Below are 20661 nucleotides of genomic sequence, written 5' to 3'. Positions count from 1 at the left end.
ATAAATGGGTTAGGGCTGTTGGGCCCACTGCAAGTGTAACATGTGATGGTTTTAATACTGTTATATGTTGCTAGTTAAATCTTTCTTCTCAAATTCACGTGTTTTTCTTGTGCTCCATCCAAACAGTTATTTCTATGATTTTTTTTTGTTTTACAATACTCTGTTTTGCAACTACATTTCTACCGAAATCATGTATTTTTCCTATTCATATGTTTTATCATTCCTATGTTCCAAAAGTGCACTAAGAATATCCTTTCCCTGCAACAGCTACCGGATGTAAATGCAAGATACTTACACTCAAGTACACATTTTTCTAAGTACAAGTTGGACTCATTTACACATGCACACTACACTTACACCCACACCCATACATATGGGTTTGTTTAAACAAACATTTAAATAAGATTGGAGAAATAACATCCGTAGTGTAGGCACACGCTTTGACTACTTAACACATTCATGCATATATGTATTATTCTTCGTAAGATTTAGTCTTAAAAAATACGAACACATATACCGAGTTATCATTCAAAATCAAGTGGACATATTTCAGCGTGATAATCCTAACCAGCTGAACTATGCTAAGCGCATACAATCAAGTACACGTTGATGGATGCACCATCGATTCACTTTCTTTCGGTCAATTTGTTACATCCATATGCATGTGTGACTTCAACACTATGATGGAAGTTACATAGGAGCTTTGCTCCGGTAGTTCAGAGAAAGAAAAAAGAATATTACTCAGGTATACCGCCGATTAAACAGTGCAGAAACACAGCTAACCTTGTATACTTCTAGTCTCTTACCCACTCGATGGCTCCTTTCATCCACCATGAACATGCTTTGCAACCGACGCCTGTCGACGGTTGCAGGATCATTTGCAAGGAAGAAACGGTCTAAAAAGCTCGGCTCATGGGCGCCACTACCACCTCCCCACCCCACGCCATGGGATCCATGCCATCTCGTGGAGGCGTCAACTGTCACATGGGTCAGATTCGGTTTTTCCTTCAGCTTCTAGCTAGCCCAGCGCCGCCGCCGCCGCACGCGTGCCAGCACGCCAGGCATCCGATGGCCACCACTACCGCTCCTGTCGCAGACAGCCGGGCGTCCGCCTCACCGCAGGCGCACGCTTCTCCTTTTCCCCGTCCCGCGACCGTGCAAACCGCAAGTGCAGCGATCCGGCCCCGCGAGCTAGTCCGCGCCGATCCTCTCGCCGCTAGTCCAAGATGATGGCGGCCGCGGAAAAGGGCCGAGATGATATCCGCTTTGAAAACTCTGCGCGAGCGTGCGAGCGGCCAGCGCGCGGGGCCCCGAACCCACGGGACATGCTATTCCACGCGCGCCTCAGGAAGCAAACCAGCAATTTTTCCGACAGCCCTTCAACTTTCTGTTTTTTTAAAAAATTCCTCCCGCGTCTTTTTATTTTTTAAAAAGTTTTCCGAATAATTTTCTAAATAATTTTTTGAAAAAAATAACAAGAAAAGTTTTTAAAAAATATCGAGAAAAAATATTGAGAAAAGTTTTTTAAAAAAATCCAAAATTAGAAAGTTTGGACCTGTTAGAGGGAGCGCGAGCAACGGAGCGAGCGAGCGCCTGCTAATCAAGATTTGCAGCCCCACGGGTGGACAACGACACTGCCCACAAGATTTTTTTATTTCAAAAATCATAAAATTGCAAACTAGACATCTAATTGAAAAAATTGCAAAAAATACACTACTACCACCAGTTGAAAAGGTGAAAACGAAAAATACAGTGCATTCCATTGTTCTTAAAATTCAAAACACTATCAAAATAGTCATGAATTTTTTTAAAAAAATTATAATATAGAGAATACAATGATCTAGCTCTTAAAAAAAATCAGACAAAAAAAATATGATTTGCACCCTATGTACAATGAAATTTATTTTTTTTGTTTCTTATTGTAAAAGTATTTATTTAAGTTAATTTTTTTGAGAGATAGATTATAACAACATCTACAACATACTTTTTTCAAGATTTTTTATGACTATTTCGATAGTATTTTAAATTTTGAAGCATTGAAACACAGTATTTTTTAAATTTTTAATCTGCCAACCGTTGGAAAGATGGCATCTTTATTTTTTTAAAAGATGTTGCTCATTGAAAAGGTCATAATAGCCTATTTTTTAATCTTTATTTTTTTTAAATGTCACTAGTTGGAAAGATGATAGTAATCTGTTTTTCCAAATTTTTTGGAACAAACGCCTAATTTTATAATTCTTTGCTTTCCGAAATATAAAAATAAAAAAAGCTCCCGCCGGCGGCACGCGCCCACCCACCCCCACCGGACGCAGGCCGCAGCACCGCCCAGCCGGTTCGTTCGTTCCCCTCCGATTAAAAAACGCGGCCGAAAGGACCAGCCCCCGCCCCCGCCCCCGCCCCCACCCCCACCCCCACCCCAAACGCCCCGCAGGTGGGCGCACGCCATTGGCTTTCCCCGTCACGCGCTGCCACCGCAAGCGCCAAGCCGAGCGCGGCCCGCGGCAGCGGCACGACGGAAGAAAAACCGCGCAAAGTGCCCCCCGACGGAGCTCACGGCCACGGACTTTCCGCGATCCTTTTCGCGTCCTTTCCGCGACGCTCCCTTCCGTATGTATGTGCGCCTCCTGCCCCTTTAAGCCTATTTTTAAAACCATTTCTTTACTTGTATAGTAGACTAATTGCTAGACCACTTTCAATAAGACATTACAAACTAATGTTTAAAAATTACCATATCATATAGATATAAGGTAGATATAAACTATTTAATACATTGTTTCTAAAATAGAATTTACATAATTAATACACATTCTCTTCTCTCATCTCATAGTATATAAGACATAAGCTACCCAGTGCATATTTATGTTACGTTCAATCTCTTAAATTTTGAGCTAAGCTAATATTTTATGAAAGACAATAGCTTATTCTTTTTTCATTTAATTCTTACCACATCAACTTTTATTCTAAGTGGTTATCTAATTAATGCTGATATGGTACACCATGAGCATTAGGAGTGGCCTAACTGCAGTCGCGATAGGATTGGGGGCTTCCTTTGGATACTGCTCTACTAAGCATGGGCTCCTACGGTACGGTCAGGCCAAACAAGGCAATAAAAGCAATTTTAGTTTGGTAACGGGGTGGAAAAAAAGGGTCAAAGGCAGCTTAAAAAATCTACCCCTGCGACCCTAATCCCCTTTGGCGTTATATCCTCAAGCGCCCCCCCCCCCCCCCCCACCAGGCTGCCGCTCGCTCTCCTCTGCTTGATTCCAGTGGCTCTGCTTCGTTCGTCCCTGGCTATCGAGCAGCACGGACAGCAGGGTAAGTGGCATCAAGAACTCTCCCCTGCTTTGAGTTTGAGATGAGATCTCCCTGCTTGCCTTTTTCTTGCTCTGCTTTGCTGGGATTTGAGCTCTCTTTGTTGTGCGGCGCTTTCCCTTAATTGGGATGGAAACCTACGCATCGCTGGTCGGCTTTCTCTGGCGCATGCAGCAACTAGTTGCAAGTCTCTTTGGCCGAAGGTGCTTCACTGGGTTCTGCTAGTATTTTAGTTCGTGTGGTTTGAGTAGTTGCGTGGTTGAAGCAAGTAGGAGTAGGAGGAATCAGTCCATCACCAGGTTGTTCAAGAACCTTGTGGAGCTGGTGTGCAGTTCCGGCTTGGCTCGGCGCACTGTAGTAAGCATCTGCCGACAGTTTCTCTTCACCTACCTCTCAGATTTTGACTATGCAGCTGCTGCTCCCACCGGTTCTGATTTCCGTGGAAGAGAATTGACTCGATCTTGTAATATGGATTTCGTCTGATTTGTTGCTTCCTCTCGGTTGCGTTGCAGTTGCAGAGTTGGGAGTAGAGGTGTGTTCTTGTCATGGAGCCGCAGCAGCAGCAGCAGGAGGGTGCGGTTTCTGCTCCGGCGGCGGCTGCGAACGGGAGCGGGAGCGGGGAGCTGATTGGGTACGTCGATGTGCACGTGGGGAGCGCGCGGGATATCCAGAACATCTGCATCTACCACAAGCAGGACGTGTACGCGCGGGTCTCGCTGCCGGGGGAGGGCGCGGCGGTGGCTTCCACGCAGGTCGTCAACGGCGGCGGCCGCAACCCGGTGTTCGACCAGTCGCTGCGCCTCGGCGTGCGCCCCGGGGACGTGGACGCCGCGCTCCGGTGCGAGGTGTGGATGTTGAGCCGGGTCAAGAACTACATGCAGGACCAGCTGCTTGGGTTCGCGCTCGTGCCGCTCCCGGAGGTCGTCGCCGCCGACGGCGGCACGCTCGCCCGCGAGTTCCCGCTCACCACCAGCGACCTCTTCCAAACCCCCTCGGGGTTCTTGCAACTCGAGCTCTCCTACATCGGGGTCGTGCCTGAGGTCGTGCCCATCTCGCCGACGCCGAAGCCGGCGCTGGCCGACCCGGAGGAGGAGCCGGAGAACGCCGGCGCTGGGAACGGGAAGGAGTACGAGAAGATCGAGTTCCCCGACCTGAATCTCGTGGAGGAGAACCAGATCATGGTCTCGGAATACACAGGGCTGCCGTGCACGGCCGTGGAGGCTCAGAGCTCCGAGAGCCTGCTGACCTCGGAGGACGGGGACGGCGCCACAACTGTGAACCACGACGCCGGCGTGCGCCTCGTGGAGAGCTTCTCGACGGACAACAGCACCGCCGACTCGGTGGGCGCCTTCCGGAGCGACACGCCGGTCAGCAGCGTCTCCACCACGGAGTCCCCTGCCGCGGCGGCGGTCCCGGCCACCCCTCAGTCCAACTCGGAGCCGTCCGGGAACGCCCACTCGTCAGCAGAGCACAAAGAGAAGGCGGCGTCGGAAGCCGCAGACACAGAGGTCGACTCGTCCCCCACCTTCCAGGAGAGCCTGGCGGTGAACTCCCCCGGCGTCGTGTCGGAGAACGCGGTGGACAAGCCGGTGATCAGCGTCAACATCGAGCAGGAGGTGAAGGTGGACCAGAACCAGATCATGGACATGTACATGAAGAGCATGCAGCAGTTCACGGAGTCGCTGGCCAAGATGAAGCTTCCCTTGGACATGGACAACGGCAGCGAGAAGAGCGGCGGCACCGCGGCCGCCTCCGACGCTGCTTCTAGTGGTGCCGACTCGAGCGCGGTGAAGAAACCGACGGCCGGGCAGCAGGAGAAACCGTCTCCCAAGGTGTTCTACGGCAGCCGGGCATTCTTCTAATCTTGATCGGCCGGATCACCAGAAGTACCAGCAACCGGAAATGAAGCAAAGAGATGGCATTTGCAGCCGTCTCAACTGAATCTTAGTAGTGCACTAGTAAAGAGGAATAACACGTTCTCATGCTCTTGTTCTAGGTTTCTCATCAGATCGGAAATTAGTTGCTCTGTATTAAGGTATCAGTCAGGACTTGTGAAAAATGGTTTGGTTTCTTTGTTTCAGTAACGAGTTCTAGCTTCTCGATCTTCTTAAAAATGTTCATCGGTAATCTATTTGCCTACCATGCGATACAGTGCCGGCAGGAAGATTGGTGGACTTCTGAATTCTGATTGGTGCAACACAGGTACAGTCTGCCAGATTCATGACTGCAACAGACTGATGGTGGGAGAATTGAATTCCTCTTGAACCATTAGATCCGGAATGTATGTACCGGGTTATCTGTTACAGTAACTTTTATGAACAGTAGAAACGCTACAGTAAATAATGGCATGGTACTGTTTACCAGCCTTAGATTACTGTATATTTCGGTGAATTTGCTTTATAACATCAGAGGATACGAATCCGATAGAAGTGTTATGACTAGGGGAATGAAACCAATCTACACTGCCAACAGGAACCAGTGCACGTGATTTGGTAGTCTTACTCGTGTGGTATGACTCAAGAGTCCTATTTAAAAAGTCGGCACTTGAAGAAAATATTTATACAGACGGTTCGAAAACTTCGTACGAGACACCTTTTTAACCGTCTGTGAAAAAGAGTATGTACAAATATTGGGTTTTGAACCGTCTGTATAAATGATTTGTACAGACGACTCGTTATTGGAGCCGTCTGTATTAGAAAGAGTACAGATGGTCTGTAACTTCGAGGCGTCTGTGAACTAGGAATAGTACAGACGTTTCGTAGTTTAGAACCATATGTACTAACTCAGAAATACCAAAAAATAAAATCAGCGCCCACCGTGACTGCTTGCTGCGTCGGTGGGTGCTCATCACCTCGACTCTGCTCAGGATAATTCTTACAAGACCACTACCTAAGAAACCAACGCCCAACACCATCCATAACATCCAAATCTCCAAACTACAACCAGAATAATATAGCACAGACGGCTCGCATACTATACACCAGAATGATATTAAAGGATATATTATTACATCAAGAAAGCTTACATCCATCGAAAGATATCATCATGACTCAGATGTAAGTGGATCCGAACCCTTCATCCCCGCGCACGGTGGCGTCATGGTCCTCCACATCTGCGACTTTGGGTGTCGCAATCACCTCGATGATCACCTGCGCGATGCGGTCACTGGGCTTAACGGCGAAGTCCACGTCCGAGTGGTTGAAGAGGATGGCCCCCACGGGGCCGCGGTAGTTCGCGTCTACCACGCCGATGCCCACGTCGACGGAGTGCTTCAGCACCAGCCTCGACCTCTTTGTTGCAACGACCAGATTGGATAGGCATTTTGACAAACATCTAAAGTGCAAAGCAAGAAAGGGCGCGAAAGAAGAAAAGAGAAACAGGTCGCTCACCGATGCATGAGTAGGTGCCCTCTGGGATGGCAATGCTAAGGTCCGTGGGCACCAACGCCTCCCCCTCGCCAGCACCACCATCTCCGCCGCACTAGCAAACAAGAAGAGCATCAGACAATCCGTGAAAGTGTATACCTTGAGAGGTCGTAGCCAGCGGTGAGGGCAGATCCGCGGGATGGCAGGATGACCCTCTTGGAGAGATTCTTGACCTTGAGCAGGGGCGAGATCTTGGAGATCTTCTAGGGAGGCTCATGGACGGAGTCAGCGGCGGCGGCGCCGTTGGAAGCGACCATGGCCATGGTGGAGAGGGTTCTTGCGCGGAGGCGGTGGGAGAGTGGGAGAAGGGTAGGAATCGATCAGCGGGAGGGTCCAACAGGAGCCCGACGTACAGGTGGAGGAAGGGGAGGGAGTGGGCTGGAGATATGAGGGGCTGTCGGTGAATCAGGAACCAGGGGTCCCTGAATCCCGAGGCCAGGCCAGCAGTCCGCCACGTGGCGCCCTCCCGCGGGGTCATCTCCGCGAGGTAAAAAAGACTAAGTCCCGGGAGAGGGCGCTCGGGGCCACAGTCAGTGGCCCCTGAGCACCCAGGTTCCCTGATGATCTGCAGAGACTAAGTGACCGGGAAGAAAGTGCTCGGGGAGGTAAACAGTGACCCCCGAGCACCCAAGTCCCCGGACGACCAGGAGAACCGAGTACCGAGAGGGGTGTGCCCGGGGCTGCGACCAGTGGCCCCCCGGGCACCCGAGTGCCCCGAGGACCCAAGGAAGGTAGTTCCGGGAGAGAGTGCTTGGGGCTACGAGCAGCGGCCTCCGAGCACTCGGTTCCCCGAGGATCCGTACAGCCAAGCCCGGGAGAGAGTGCTCGGCCATGAACAGTGGCCCCCGAGCACTCGGTTCCCCGAGGACCAAGAAAAGAGCGTTTTCGGGAGAGAGTGCCCGGGGAGGTGAACAATGACCCCGAAGCACTCAGTTTCCCGACGACCCAGGAAGCCCCCCGTCAGTGGCCCCCACAGGGGTCCAGCGATGAGGTGTCAGCCAGTGAAAGGCCCGATGCCGCATTTAAGAGCGCGCGTGGCCTATCACCTCCAACTGCTCCCGCCACGCTCGGTGTCAGTCCCTGTCATATTCTGGCAGAAGGGCGTGGGGACATTTAATGCACGGGTCCCATCCCGTGCCATCCAGCGCGCCTCGGGATAGCATCGCGAGGCTCGAGGCGTTCCGTCTGCCACGCTGCTGTGGCAGGCGAACAAGACCGGGTGGGCACGCCGGGCCGCTCTGCGGCTGCCCGGTGGGCCCTCTCCACAGCGCCCGTTGCCAGTGCCATCATGACGACTGAAGACCGGGCGCGTTTTCAACCCCCTTCACTTCGCGCAGAGGCCATGATGATGCTCTTTCCATTTATGGCGTCTTGGAAGTCGTGCCCTTCCTTTCGGGGCACGCTACCGCCGGCAAGTATTTAAGGAGCCGGCAGACACGGACAGAGGCAGATCGAACACAGTCTATGACAAATCCAAGCTCAGACAAGCGCACACAGAGCCAACTGAGTCCAACAGAGATCGAAGAACACCTTCGTACGAGCATAGAAACCGAACAACAAGGAACCTAAGGCTCTAGAATAGACATACATTCTTGTAACTAGCACATTCCTGAGAGACATTCTCATGGCATTTATAGCATTCACACAGGAGTAGGGTGTTACGCGCAGTGCGGCCCGAACCTATCTAAAAATCCCCCCAGCGCATTTACTCTTTTCTGCGTTAGATCATTCCACCCCACCTGTCATCGCATTTACATCCATTTATTTCTCCAGCAAACTTATTCAGAATCATCTCTCCGGCTGAATCTCTAAAAAGGGGTCCCTCAGGATCCCTGCAATAGGAGCTAACCCTCTGACAGGGGCGCTCTAGGAAGATGTGGGAGGATAATATTTCGTGAGAGAAGGTTCTGGGAACGTAGTGAACGCGTGGGGAGAACGAAAGCGGGACGCTCGATTGTATTTTGAACCGTCTGAACTATTTACGTGTGAGAGAACATGTAGGGAGATGAAAGTGGGACGCTCGGTTGTATTTGGAACCGTCTGAACATCTACGCGCGGGGAGATACAAAGCGGGATGCTTTGGGGTGTATCGGAACCGTTTGAACTATATCATTTATATCGACGGTTTTATGTAGGAGCTGTTTGTATTACTAGTACAAACAGTTCTTAAATGAGAACTGTCTGTACTAAAGTGTTTCACTTTGTAGGAACTACTCCTCGTTATTTTTTAGACGGTTCTAGTTTAAAATCGTCTGTGATACATTTTGTACAGATAGCTCCGAATAAACATCTGTACATGAATTTTTCATTAAATTATTTTTTAGACGGTTCTAGTTTAAAATCGTATGTGATATTCAGAGTTGTTGTATGTCTTTTTTCGAGATTCGAGAATACGCAGGAGCATTGGGGTTGTCAGTTTCCTCTGTCGAGCAAATGTTGGCACACTTCATCCCCATCGTATGTTTTGTCTCTGCCTCCTGCTCTCCACAATCATCTGCCTGGCGATCGCCTCCCTCTTTCGTCGGTGAACCACCGCCTGAGTTGCCAGTTTGCCACTTTCTCTTCGCCACACTCCTCCTGCTGCCTTGCCAGCCTAACTGGTTGAGCTCCTCGTCGGCAGCCCACCGGCGTAACCCATGGCATGCTCGCAAAACTATGGCTCACTGTCTACCATTGGTCATACTTCCACCCAAAGCTATGATTTAGAGCTTTAGAGTGAACCCAAAATCTAACCCTTACTTGATTCGCCATCACTGTTCATCATCGCCAAATTGCGAAGTATTCATAGTAAGGATTAGAAGTTTGCTTGATAGCAAATGCACCGACCTTGACAAATGGATCAGGATCCTCTTACTTTGAGAAGTAAAGTCACAGCGTGACTTCGGTCCACCACATCTGACGCTCCTTGTTCCGTGTCCCTATTGTGCAGCTCCTTCCAATGTCATCTTTTTCTTTTTTAAAAGTAAATTTCATAAAACTATAGATATTTTAATAAAATTATCGTAAAACTACATATCTAAATAATAGTTTTACAAAACTACATATTAATATCAATTTTATCGTAAAACTATAAATATATTAGTAAAATTATCGTAAACCTAAATATTTAAACAATAATTTCATAAAACTACATATTTAGCGTTGATTTTATCGCAAAACTATATATTCTTGAAGAGATATTACCAGCTCCGTTACCAGCTCATGAAACGGACCATTCGAGAGCTTATGTGACTGCAAGCGAGACCTATTTGTCAGGTTAATAGTTTGCGATAGAATATATAGTTTTACGATAAAATCGATGCTAAATTTATAGTTTTATGAAACTATTGTTTAAATTTGTAAGTTTATAATTTGCGATAAGTTTATCAAAGTATCTGTAGTTTCATGTGCTCTGGATAGTTTGTTTTATGAGCTGACAGCTGTTGTGGGACTGCAAGTGGATATGTCTATTTTGCGATAATTTTATCAAATATTGATAATTTTGCGATAAAATTGACACTAAATTTATAGTTTTATAAAACTATTGATTAAATATGTAGTTTTACGATAATTTATCAAAGTATATGTAGTTTTGTAAAATTTGTTTTTTTTTAAGTTCATGCTCTTTTCTTGGTTCCTCGTATTCTGATTTGTAGTCCTCAAAACAGATTTCGGCCTAGTTTTTGAAGACCTGAGAAAGTTGCCAATCCCGTTCGGAAGCTAGATTTTTGGAGGAAACGAACAACACACACCCTAATATTATGCATAATTGAACCGTATGCCACAAAATTCGTGTAAAATTATTCTTTTCCAAGCATACCCTAATATTGGGTAATGCATGTAATAACACGATAGCTCCTGAATCTTATACTTACTAATTAGAGGTTCCTTTTAGTACCTTCACGTTAATTCTAAAAAAATCTTAAAAATTCTAAAAAAATAAAATATTCAACCGTCGAACTGATTGATTGACTAACTGTAACCACGGATCAATAACCAGACGAAACAACGTAAAAGAATAAAAAACAAATCATAGAGTCCAGTCACAAGACTACTTCTTACCTTCCCTTTTCTTCTTTTTTCTTTAGATACCCTTTGTTCAACAAGGTTATGTTAGCAAACTCTAATTTAATTACGTTAGCAATCAACATACTTTTCCAAATCAATTAAAATATGCCAATTAAATATGCGTGTAATCAAACATTACAGAATTATAACAACAGAACACAAACATATTACGGATTATCACATAAAAATAATATCAAAGAATTTATAATGTATTTCAAAAAAATAATATGAGATACAATGACGACATTAAAAATAATAATAATTTCAAAAAAATTAAGAAACAAATAAAATCAATTTGCATAACGCATAAAATGAAAATTATAAATTAGATCTATTCACGAATAATAAACATGATTCCAATATTATGAACAAAAAATACATTTATATTTTACATTCCAATATATAAATATAAATAGCTGATGTATCTTAGTATTCAACCATTATTAACATAAATATCTACAATTTAACCGTAAATTAAATTTCTAGCATGTACAGTCGCACAAGTTGATATGCTAGTTTAGCTAAGAGCCATGAAGGTTGGTTTCTTAGAAGTTCATAAACACCATGATGCCTTCTTTCCTCCAGCCCCAACTAACACTAAACTCAAAAGCAGAAGCGGAAAAACATGGAATAATTTGGATCTGTGAATCATTGTACTGTTTCCTCTTTTACTTTTGTTCCGTTTCTGAGCCACACTCTTTTCTATCACTACACTTGACTTCACTCGATTATCATAGTCCATGCTTGCTCATGCAAAAATCAACTCAAGGTACTACCCTCACAGCCCCACACACTCTGGACCGCTCATCTTGCAGGACATGAACGTACCTTCCCGGCCCAACTGCCTCGTCATTATCTATTGCCCAGGACTAGCAAAATAACATGGATCAAGTGACACCTTACTGCGAACGGTTATCGATCCGGTGGTAGTTCGCTCGAGCTTTACAGAGGCAATTTGGATTGGCGTATAGTGGCAGCACACCATCCGCCGTGGGATCGAGTTTTAAAAATCCCAGGTGTGTACAATTTAGATGGTATAATATGCGTGTATGTTTGTACTTAAAAAAATGACACCTTACTGGCTAGGGCCATATATTCATCGGTGCAAAAAGGTAGGTCAAGGTCGACTTAAGTCTACAAGAGACTGGTGTATATGCTCGAACTAAACTTTCGTATCCAAGGATGTGTCGGCTTTTGAGTCACTACTCCATCTACGAAGAATGGTCCCGGATTCATCGTCGAATTCAAAATCCGGAAGAAATCGAGCTTCAAAATCTTTCATACATCGCACAAGTAATTGACCGATCCTTCAAACTTGAACGCATCCAGTGGGTATTCTCTTGCATCTCCTGTTGCTCTCGGGTGTGCGACTGTAGCAGGGCACTTGGCAATGACACCGATCAAATTCCGTGGGGGTTAACGATCGGATTACTCGTGGAAGCCGAAAAAGGCATCTTAGTTATCTTAAGTAAATATTTTAAAAATTTATCATCTATAATACTATTATAATATTTATAATATTATTATAGTATCTTTTTTTATCTCCAACGGTTAATCTATTTTATATATTATAGGACTCTCCCTTTCCTTTTAGATTCACTTACATCCTCTGTAAACAGTGTTAGAGTCTTCTTTTTCATCTGTAAATTTATTACCGAAAGGACTCCGCATTACTGTACCGCCTTTTTGCCGATCCCGCTGTAGGCTCGCCCCATCCTACCAATTGGCATCCGCTGCACAGCACAGGGATACAGATCGGCTTTGCCGATCTTGCTGGAGACGAATCCCAAACAGTGAAAAGCTGAATCACATTTCCGTACGTTTCCAAATGACTAAATCACCGAGTTAAATACGATTTGACACGAACGAAAACCTAGTCCAAAATGGTAAATCGCATTCGGGTTCAGGTGCGAGGCCGATGAGCCGTGGATTTCCGCAGAGCCGTCCCAGGAAGGATCGTAGGGTCGTCACTGAATCCAAAGCGGATCACAAAGTTAGTGCGCGCAGAAAGGCGGGTAGCAAGTCGTGAGCGAAGGCGGAGCAGAGAACGAGACAGCGACAAGCGACGTTGCGTCACAGCGACAGGCAGACAGGAGGAAGCGTCGCGAAACGCGACCCCGGTCACGTCCTCTCCGGTGGATAGGGATCTCCGGCCTCGTGCTCCTGCCCAGCACCCCACCCCACCCCCGCCCCACCGCAGCGCGCGCATTACGAGCCGGATCCGGAGCTCCCAAACCCTCGCCCTCCTCGCTCGCTCGCCGCGCTCCGATCGCGCCCCGGCCCCGCGGGGAGGAGAGAGAGAGAGCAGGGGCCCCAGGGCCCTGTCGCGCGGCGACCCCGTGGCGTTCCTGCGGGGCTGCTTCTCGTTCGGGTCGGCGGGGCGGAGGAGGCCCAAGGCCTCGCCCCTTCCCTCCCCGCCGCGCTTGTCCCCCGCGGCGGCTGCAGCGGCAGCGGACGACGCGGGCAAGATGAAGGGCCTCTTCAAGTCGAAGCCGCGGACGCCAGCCGACGTCGTGCGGCTGACGCGCGAGCTCCTCATCTTCGTCGACCTCCACTCCGGCTCCCGGGGCGCTGACGCCAAGCGCGAGGAGAAGGTGAGATCGAATATGGCCCTTTGTTTAAGGGTTTCGTGGCTTCGATTCCCCATCCCTGCCTGTGAGTTCGGCCCTGATTGTGCGTGAATGGGCGAGCTGTTTGGTTAATTTGTGATCCATAACCTCGAATTCGGTTAATTTCGTCACAGTCGGAAATGATGCTGGCAGCTAGAGCAGTGATACGATCGAGGCTACTTGCTTTTGCTTCGCAATTCCTCACTCCTCAGTAGTATGTAGTACAACTGCACTAGTTTACTCGGATGTGATTCATGATTGCATTGTAGCAAAGAGAAAGGGGATAGCTTATGGAACTCCGCGAGATACATTTTTCAGCATGACCGAGTTACTTAATGATGATAATATTTGGTGCAAATATGAGCATTGATAGGTTATCAAGCTTGCAACTTGTCATCATGCTCACTGCAGAGTTACTACTTACTAGTGACTATGAACGTCTGTAAGCAAAAGTATGACTTTATTTTACTAAGATTATTCTGAACTAAATAATACTGAAGTTGCCACCAGCCAACCACCACACCCTGCACTATGTACAAAAACAGCTTTATGCTCAGTTTTATATTGCTATAGAAACCTTTAGATATTTATTGAGGCTATGGTCTTCTATAAGAAAAAGAAAGTGTATTCTAACTGTGCACTGTCACCTATCCATTAAAATGAGTTGCACTAAGTTTTATGCAGATGGCAGAGTTAGGCAAGAATATCAGGGAACTGAAATCTATTCTTTATGGGAACGGTGAATCAGAGCCTGTAACTGAAGCTTGTGTGCAACTGACCCAAGAATTCTTCAGGGAGAACACTTTACGACTGTTAATTATATGTCTTCCAAAACTGAATTTGGAGGTATGTAACTTGAATTTTGTTTTCTGATGTACGTAGGTTGAAAGTACCAAATGGAAAAACATGGTAAATTATTTTATGGACGTATCTGTACTGTGGATTGTTGCAGACCAGGAAAGATGCTACTCAAGTTGTTGCAAACTTGCAAAGACAGCAAGTATCCTCAAAGATAGTTGCATCTGAGTACCTTGAGTCAAATAAAGATCTCTTGGACATCTTAATTTCTGGGTAAGACTAATGTCCAATTGAAAATAACTACTGATGACCAGTTCTCTATTTTTACTGCCGCCCATGTGACCAAATGACCATGTGTTATCTCTCCACCTGGCTCTTATGTACTAGTTTGAATCCTAAAGTAAAACTTGGTGTCCAATTGTAGTCACCAAAACATTTTTCCATTTTTAAACTACACAACTGGATGCATTTTCATTTCTGGTGTTTGTGTGATCCAATATTTTAATTGATTTGGTTCGAAAAGTGTGCGTTCTTAGTTCTTATGTGGTTTGTGTCATACACAATTTGTCTCTCACCTGGCGGCCATGTCCATGTACCAGCTACAGTATGGTGATGATTATTAAAGTATGTTGTAGTTTAAAATTGTTTTTTATCACTAAATCAACGGTTAGTGGATATATGTTCTATTTTCGTGTTTGCAGATTGTTTTTTGAGATGATGCGTGGCCTTTCACCCCCCCCCCCCCCCAAAAAAAGATACTTCCTTGATGCTTTAGTTTCTGTATTTAAATGATGCTTTTGCTTTTACCCTTCCACTGAACACTATCCAATTCTCATCATTTGAGGTATTATATTACTAGAGTATGCCCATGTATTCAAGTTTACACACGAATTTGACAATACATGTGCTGAGGAAAAAAATTCAATATATATCATGGCAGCACAGCAAATGTGGTTAGCTTTATAAGCTTCCATTATCTTCATCTGGAATTAGTTGTGTTATGTTGATAATCTGGGACCAGTTTTGTTTAGTTTGCTCATTATTTGCACTTCACAATATATTTCTTCACCTTACAGGTATGAGAATATGGACATTGCTTTACATTATGGTGCTATGTTAAGGGAATGTATTCGCCACCAAAGCATTGCAAGGTGACACTACTGAATTGAAATTCTGATACATACTTTAACACACGGTATACATTTTTATCACAATTAGCAGATGAATCAAACGTCATGTCATCCGTCACAGTAAACTGTCATGCCCATGAAATGCTCAGGGAGGAAGTCTTTCATTTCAGAGTCGCAATAAGTCAGATACACATTTTTCATTAGCCATAATGAAAATTCCATTTTTTAGAGTCATTGAGCAGTAGAGCACATTAAAATTGTTGATTCATGAGTGAATAACTGAAAATATATGTTGTAGTACGCTGTACGAAATGCTTGCATGGCAAACTTCAAAGATTATTTCTGAGTTGTCCTTTCTTGTACCAAATCCTTTTTTTTTTCAAGTTTTTACTTAATCAGTTATAGGTCTGCTTGCATCCATTTCAAAGGCGCACATATTAGCACTTAGGTCCTGTATCATTTGGATGATTTTTGTATATTTTTAAAATTGCTACAAATGGTTTTGCAAGCTTCAATAATGTGCTTTCAGTGAGCTCCATTCCTACCTAGAAAATTATAGGATATCAAAACAAAATAATACCTTCAACGATGATCTAGGTCCAAGCTAGATATCCATTTGAAGTACTCAAATGTTGTAGAAATGGAAGCTCCTGTAGGATTGGTGCTGGTTTTTCATAGTATTTGTTCATCGACAGATATGTTCTAGAGTCTGAACACATGAAGAAGTTCTTCGACTATATACAGCTTCCAAATTTTGACATAGCTTCTGATGCTTCTGCTACCTTTAAGGTGAGTTTCTTCACTCTCTTTCCTTAAAGAAAACTGAGTCAAGTGATGCTTATGTTCTGCTCAAACGTTGAACTGTGTATACAACATATTTAGCCTGTTTTGCTACTCATGGAAATAGAGATTTTTTTTTACTTCAATCAATTATTTATTGTCATAACTTCGACAATTACGCAAAAGATATATAAAGTAATGCTGTTGGTTATTTGATGTTCCTTGACTGCTCTGTTAAGAAGCCTGCTTTGTGGTAAGATCATTGAGTTTTCTTGCTTTATACTTCGTAATTCTGTACTTGAGACTCACCTAAGTACTAAGACCTAAGTACTAAGACTATCACATCAGTTCTGCATTACGTGCTCATTGCATCACCTTTTTTTGGGCCAAGAGTGATGTTGGCAACGACAAGATCAACCCAGGTATTCCCACTGAAATTTGATTCAGGGCATAATAAGTACAAGCTGAAAGACTTAATTGATGACTTTGGTGTCGTGAAATGTAGGAATGAACATGCTTGCTCGTCTAATGTTTGCATTTTATTCAATCCTGTTCCTGTTCCTTTTCGTATATACATACTCTTATGTTGTGTTATCATATTATGCAACTGTAAACAGGAACTACTGACGAGGCATAAAGCAACCGTGGCTGAATTTCTTTCCAATAATTTTGATTGGGTCAGTATTTTTAGCTCGGGGCCATTATTGCTAAATTATGTCATTTTACAAATGATGTTGTATCCTTCCTTGTGCTGTATGTGTTCAATCTATTTATGATCCCTCATGATCTTATTAGTCAAGTTGTGGCACATCATTAAATTCTGTGGTTAAACGAGCACAGTTCACATTCATGTTTCAAGCTCTGCTTGATTTACATACTGTCTTGAGTTGGGGAGACCTGATTGGATTGGTCAGATGAACAAATTGTTGACAAGGTTCATTCTGTGTATTTGTCTTTAGGCTTAAATCTTAGTTATGAGCCATTAGAAATCTTGCATAGATGACCCTTTGAACCATTGATTAATTCGATCCCTAGTTTGGCTGGTGTTATAACCTGTTCTGTCTACTTTATATGGCTTTAACACCATGTTTTTTGCATGCTATTTTATTTTCTAATATTAATCCGTTTTCTTCCCCATTTCCTTAGTTCTTTGAAGAATTCAACTCTGGGTTGTTATCATCACCCAACTACATAACAAAAAGGCAAGCTATCAAGGTATACTGTTCTATTATGATTGATTTTATTTGTGCTTTGATTTTACAGACAATTGAATGAGAACCTCAGTACACTTAATGCTTATTATATCTTGTGTTTTTTGTAATATAAAAATTATTTTCCATATCTCATCCACTTCACGGGCTTTATTATGTGTCAGTAGAACTTTCAATCAAACAGCTCTCTGTAGCTTGTGTAATTTGATGTTTGAATGGTCTTGCCACTGAACTTTCCTGAGGCTTCTCTTTTTGTTCTGATTGAAGCAGACACCTATTCATAATTCATAAATGGATAAATTTGCTTGCTTCAGTGCTATTTTCTTTTGATTTGATATAACAAGATCCTGTATAAATTTTTTATTTATCATGTTAATATGCTTTTCCTTTCAGCTGTTGGGAGACATGCTGCTGGATAGATCAAATTCTGCAGTCATGATGCGCTATGTTAGTTCAAAGGATAATCTTATGATTCTGATGAATCTATTAAGGGTCAGTATGCTTCACTTGTAACGACCTGAGCTTGCAGTTTACATGTTATCCATGCTTGAAGTAATGATACTGCAGTTTGCTAGCATGTTCACGCCAACGTGAGACAATGTCAGTAATATAACTTTCTTAAAAGTTAAAACGATGATTTCAAAGCTAGCTAGGATCGTGAAGAATTGCATTTCTACTCCAGTCGAGCAGTATGTGGCCCTTGCTTGGTGTTCTGGGAACTGTAACATCATCTAGCGTAGATACTGTAGGTTCTTCTGTGATTCCAACATGAAGGATAAAATTTTAAAGGATACAGGTAGGTTTCTTTTGTTTCCTCAGATGAACTAATTTTTATCTTTTGGCGATGGGTTCTCTACCTTTCTAACTGGCTGTTAGAAAGGATAGGGTCACACTAGGACCTTTTGGGTTATAGTTGCAAATTGAACTGTTTCTTTGCGATTTTGTTTTACTTGACTAATATCAACGAGGCATAATTATAAGGCTATTAGTATAGAAGTAGTGCTAGTTCTGATTTATTTTGGTAATCCTTGTTGCGTATGCTATCCCTTCAACATTTGCTCGCATACTCTTTTCAGATCATAGTTGAAGTGCTCCACCCTTCTCCTGACTCTTCTTGTAGTATTGCTGTTAATGTTATTTTCTCCTTTGAACTTTTTATTGTTTTTCTTAAATTTTCAGGATTCAAGTAAAAATATTCAAATTGAGGCGTTTCACGTGTTTAAGGTAAGCATGGCAGCGGTAACAAACTTTTCCCAACAAAAGTTCGCTTAAACTCATTTGGTTTTTGTATTGCAGCTGTTTGCTGCGAATAAAAACAAATCGGCTGAGGTTGTAAACATACTAGTCACAAATAGAAGCAAGCTTCTTCGGTTTTTTGCTGGATTCAAGATTGACAAAGGTACAATGCCCACTTTAACCTCTCCGCTTGTACTTGCGGTTATACTTGCTTGCTAATCTACTGACAAGGCCTTAGCTGCGGTTCAGTTATATTTTCAGCGCATGAACTGTTTGTTAATGTTGATCGAATTTCATCACTGTAGTCGTTTACTATTTGGATTTAATTTGCCACTAACAGTTTGGCATTAACTAAGACTGTTATTATGGTTTATATCAGAGGATGAGCAGTTTGAGGCAGACAAGGAGCAGGTCATAAAAGAAATATCGGCACTTTGAGTATCTGTGAGGATGTAATTAGTCACTGATGATTTTTCTTTTGTTAAGAAAGTGCATGTGTAATAATAAACCTCTGTGTGTTATTTTGTTGGATTTAGCGCAACAATATGACTCAGGTTGGATGCTGCCATGGAGATGTGATAATTTCTATAGGTTGTATGGTTCTTACCCTTTCGTATGGGTGTGTTTCAGCGACCATACAAATTATTAAAGAATTCAGAAGCAAATATGAGATGAGGGTATCATATCTAACGTCGACCAAACGGAATTAGTGCATGACCCGATGACCGTACTTACCACTCGCTTATGTACTACACATGACTTCCTAAACAATGCATCATACGTTGCTATCAAATTTGTCTAGGTTTGCATGATAAGCCAATGTTTAAGGGGAAACAGTCCAATTTCGTTACAGCAAACATTAAATTCTACATATTGATGCAAACAACATTTTAACTGAGTGGCTCTTAATTCCCATTCATGAATCGAGGAACGCCATATCTCTATAATTGTAAAACTGAGGCTCTTAATTTCGGTCGGTACACTATTTTGTGAAATCTCTGGAAACTTTGCCTTATGATTGTAAAACTGAACCGCACAGTGTCGATCGGCAGTACGACTAGATAACTTTCAGAATAAGCTTGCAATCAGCTTGGCATGATTGGTTCACAGGGCCAGGCAGTAATAATCTCACGTTGAAATACGGTTCCGATCATACAACACATACCCAAGATACGAACGATTTCTTATTTGCCATTGGAAATGTCCCGTATCTCTGATATGCCATTGAAAGCACGCATGTCCCGTCAATGCCACTATCCTCAAATTCTATGCTCCTAAATGCCACTGCTATCAGTTCTGTTTGCTTATATAGAAGAGCGGAGGTGGTCGAGGGAGGCGGGCCTCTGCCCGGCGGCTGAGGCGTGGAGAGCCATGGCTCGACACCAGGGACGGGGAGCCAGAGCTGTAGCGGCACTGTTCTCAATGCTAAAGTTTTATCACGGTATTTTATATTGCTACGTCAGTTAACACAATAGAATTTTTTTTCACATAATATATTATTTTTACAGCTGATTCATCTAATACATACTATCTCACAATCTACATATTATATCATACTAGAGCTGTATCTTTTATAAGATACTGTTATCTTTTTTCTCTTTTTTAATTACTTAACACATCGTAAAAAATCCTACGAAGTACCTTATTTACGTGCATGATACTCTGCAGTAGCCTAAGGTGGAGTGGATGCCAACGTTCGACGAGATGGGGCTGCAGGGCGGAGTGAGGCGCACGGTGGAATTGGAGTGTGTTCGGGTACTCGGGTGCGCGTGCGCGGTGGTGAGTCCGGTGGTATTCGATGCACCTGCACTGACGCCCAGGTCAAGGCGATGGGCTCGAGCTCGAGCTCGAGCTAGGAGGCAGGGATTGGGATTTGGGAGCCTCAGAGTGCAGCAACTGATTCGTCTGCGAGCGAATGAAGGCAGTAAAATTGTCTTTTCGCATGTCCGTCACGGCAAGACTGCCAGAAGTGGTCAACAGCTGCATCGACGGGCATAGAGTTTTAGGAGATGGCACTGACAGAATAAGGAAGTTTTCAATGATATATCTTGGATTGGGCAAATTTTGAATGGCAAAAGGGCTCGCACATTTGCCATTACTCTGAACCCGAACT

At 44.0% G+C, this 20661-nt stretch overlaps 2 protein-coding genes and 1 pseudogene across 4 annotated transcripts; 2 read left to right on the top strand and 1 right to left on the bottom strand.

Annotated features, from left to right (window-relative positions):
• The first annotated feature begins 3183 nt into the window (after positions 1 to 3183).
• LOC133892410 (uncharacterized) lies at positions 3184 to 5392 on the top strand. Of its 2 annotated transcripts, none has more exons than XM_062333168.1 (2): positions 3184 to 3315; positions 3825 to 5392. In XM_062333168.1, the coding sequence occupies exon 2, from the start codon at positions 3858 to 3860 to the stop codon at positions 5172 to 5174; it is 1317 nt and encodes a 438-aa protein (XP_062189152.1). In that variant the 5' UTR covers positions 3184 to 3315; positions 3825 to 3857; the 3' UTR covers positions 5175 to 5392. The 2 variants fall into 2 exon arrangements, with proteins under 2 accessions (XP_062189152.1, XP_062189153.1); XM_062333169.1 differs by having other exon boundaries at positions 3222 to 3669.
• An 884-nt stretch (positions 5393 to 6276) lies between these two features.
• LOC133891927 (deoxyuridine 5'-triphosphate nucleotidohydrolase-like) lies at positions 6277 to 7006 on the bottom strand (annotated as a pseudogene).
• Positions 7007 to 12803: 5797 nt separating this feature from the next.
• LOC133892481 (putative MO25-like protein At5g47540) lies at positions 12804 to 19160 on the top strand. Of its 2 annotated transcripts, none has more exons than XM_062333292.1 (11): positions 12804 to 13378; positions 14078 to 14239; positions 14346 to 14464; positions 15268 to 15342; positions 16017 to 16110; positions 16719 to 16778; positions 17248 to 17316; positions 17706 to 17804; positions 18492 to 18536; positions 18609 to 18711; positions 18928 to 19160. In XM_062333292.1, the coding sequence occupies exons 1-11, from the start codon at positions 13253 to 13255 to the stop codon at positions 18984 to 18986; spliced, it is 1011 nt and encodes a 336-aa protein (XP_062189276.1). In that variant the 5' UTR covers positions 12804 to 13252; the 3' UTR covers positions 18987 to 19160. The 2 variants fall into 2 exon arrangements, with proteins under 2 accessions (XP_062189276.1, XP_062189277.1); XM_062333293.1 differs by having other exon boundaries at positions 13239 to 13378; positions 14068 to 14239.
• The last annotated feature ends 1501 nt before the right edge of the window (positions 19161 to 20661 follow it).

Source organism: Phragmites australis, chromosome 15 (assembly GCF_958298935.1).
Source record: "Phragmites australis chromosome 15, lpPhrAust1.1, whole genome shotgun sequence".
Classification (NCBI taxonomy): Eukaryota; Viridiplantae; Streptophyta; class Magnoliopsida; order Poales; family Poaceae; genus Phragmites; species Phragmites australis.
This window is presented reverse-complemented; position numbering and strand designations above follow the sequence as displayed.

What these genes read in the sequence shown, in the direction of transcription:
- LOC133892410 (XM_062333168.1), top strand. Translation starts at nt 3,858, where the DNA reads ATGGAGCCGCAGCAGCAGCAGCAGGAGGGTGCGGTTTCTGCTCCGGCG.
- LOC133892481 (XM_062333292.1), top strand. Translation starts at nt 13,253, where the DNA reads ATGAAGGGCCTCTTCAAGTCGAAGCCGCGGACGCCAGCCGACGTCGTG. An exon ending in TTCTGATGAATCTATTAAGG is followed by an intron (nt 17,805 to 18,491) that starts GTCAGTATGCTT and finishes TTAAATTTTCAG; the next exon opens with GATTCAAGTAAAAATATTCA. An exon ending in AGGCGTTTCACGTGTTTAAG is followed by an intron (nt 18,537 to 18,608) that starts GTAAGCATGGCA and finishes TTTGTATTGCAG; the next exon opens with CTGTTTGCTGCGAATAAAAA.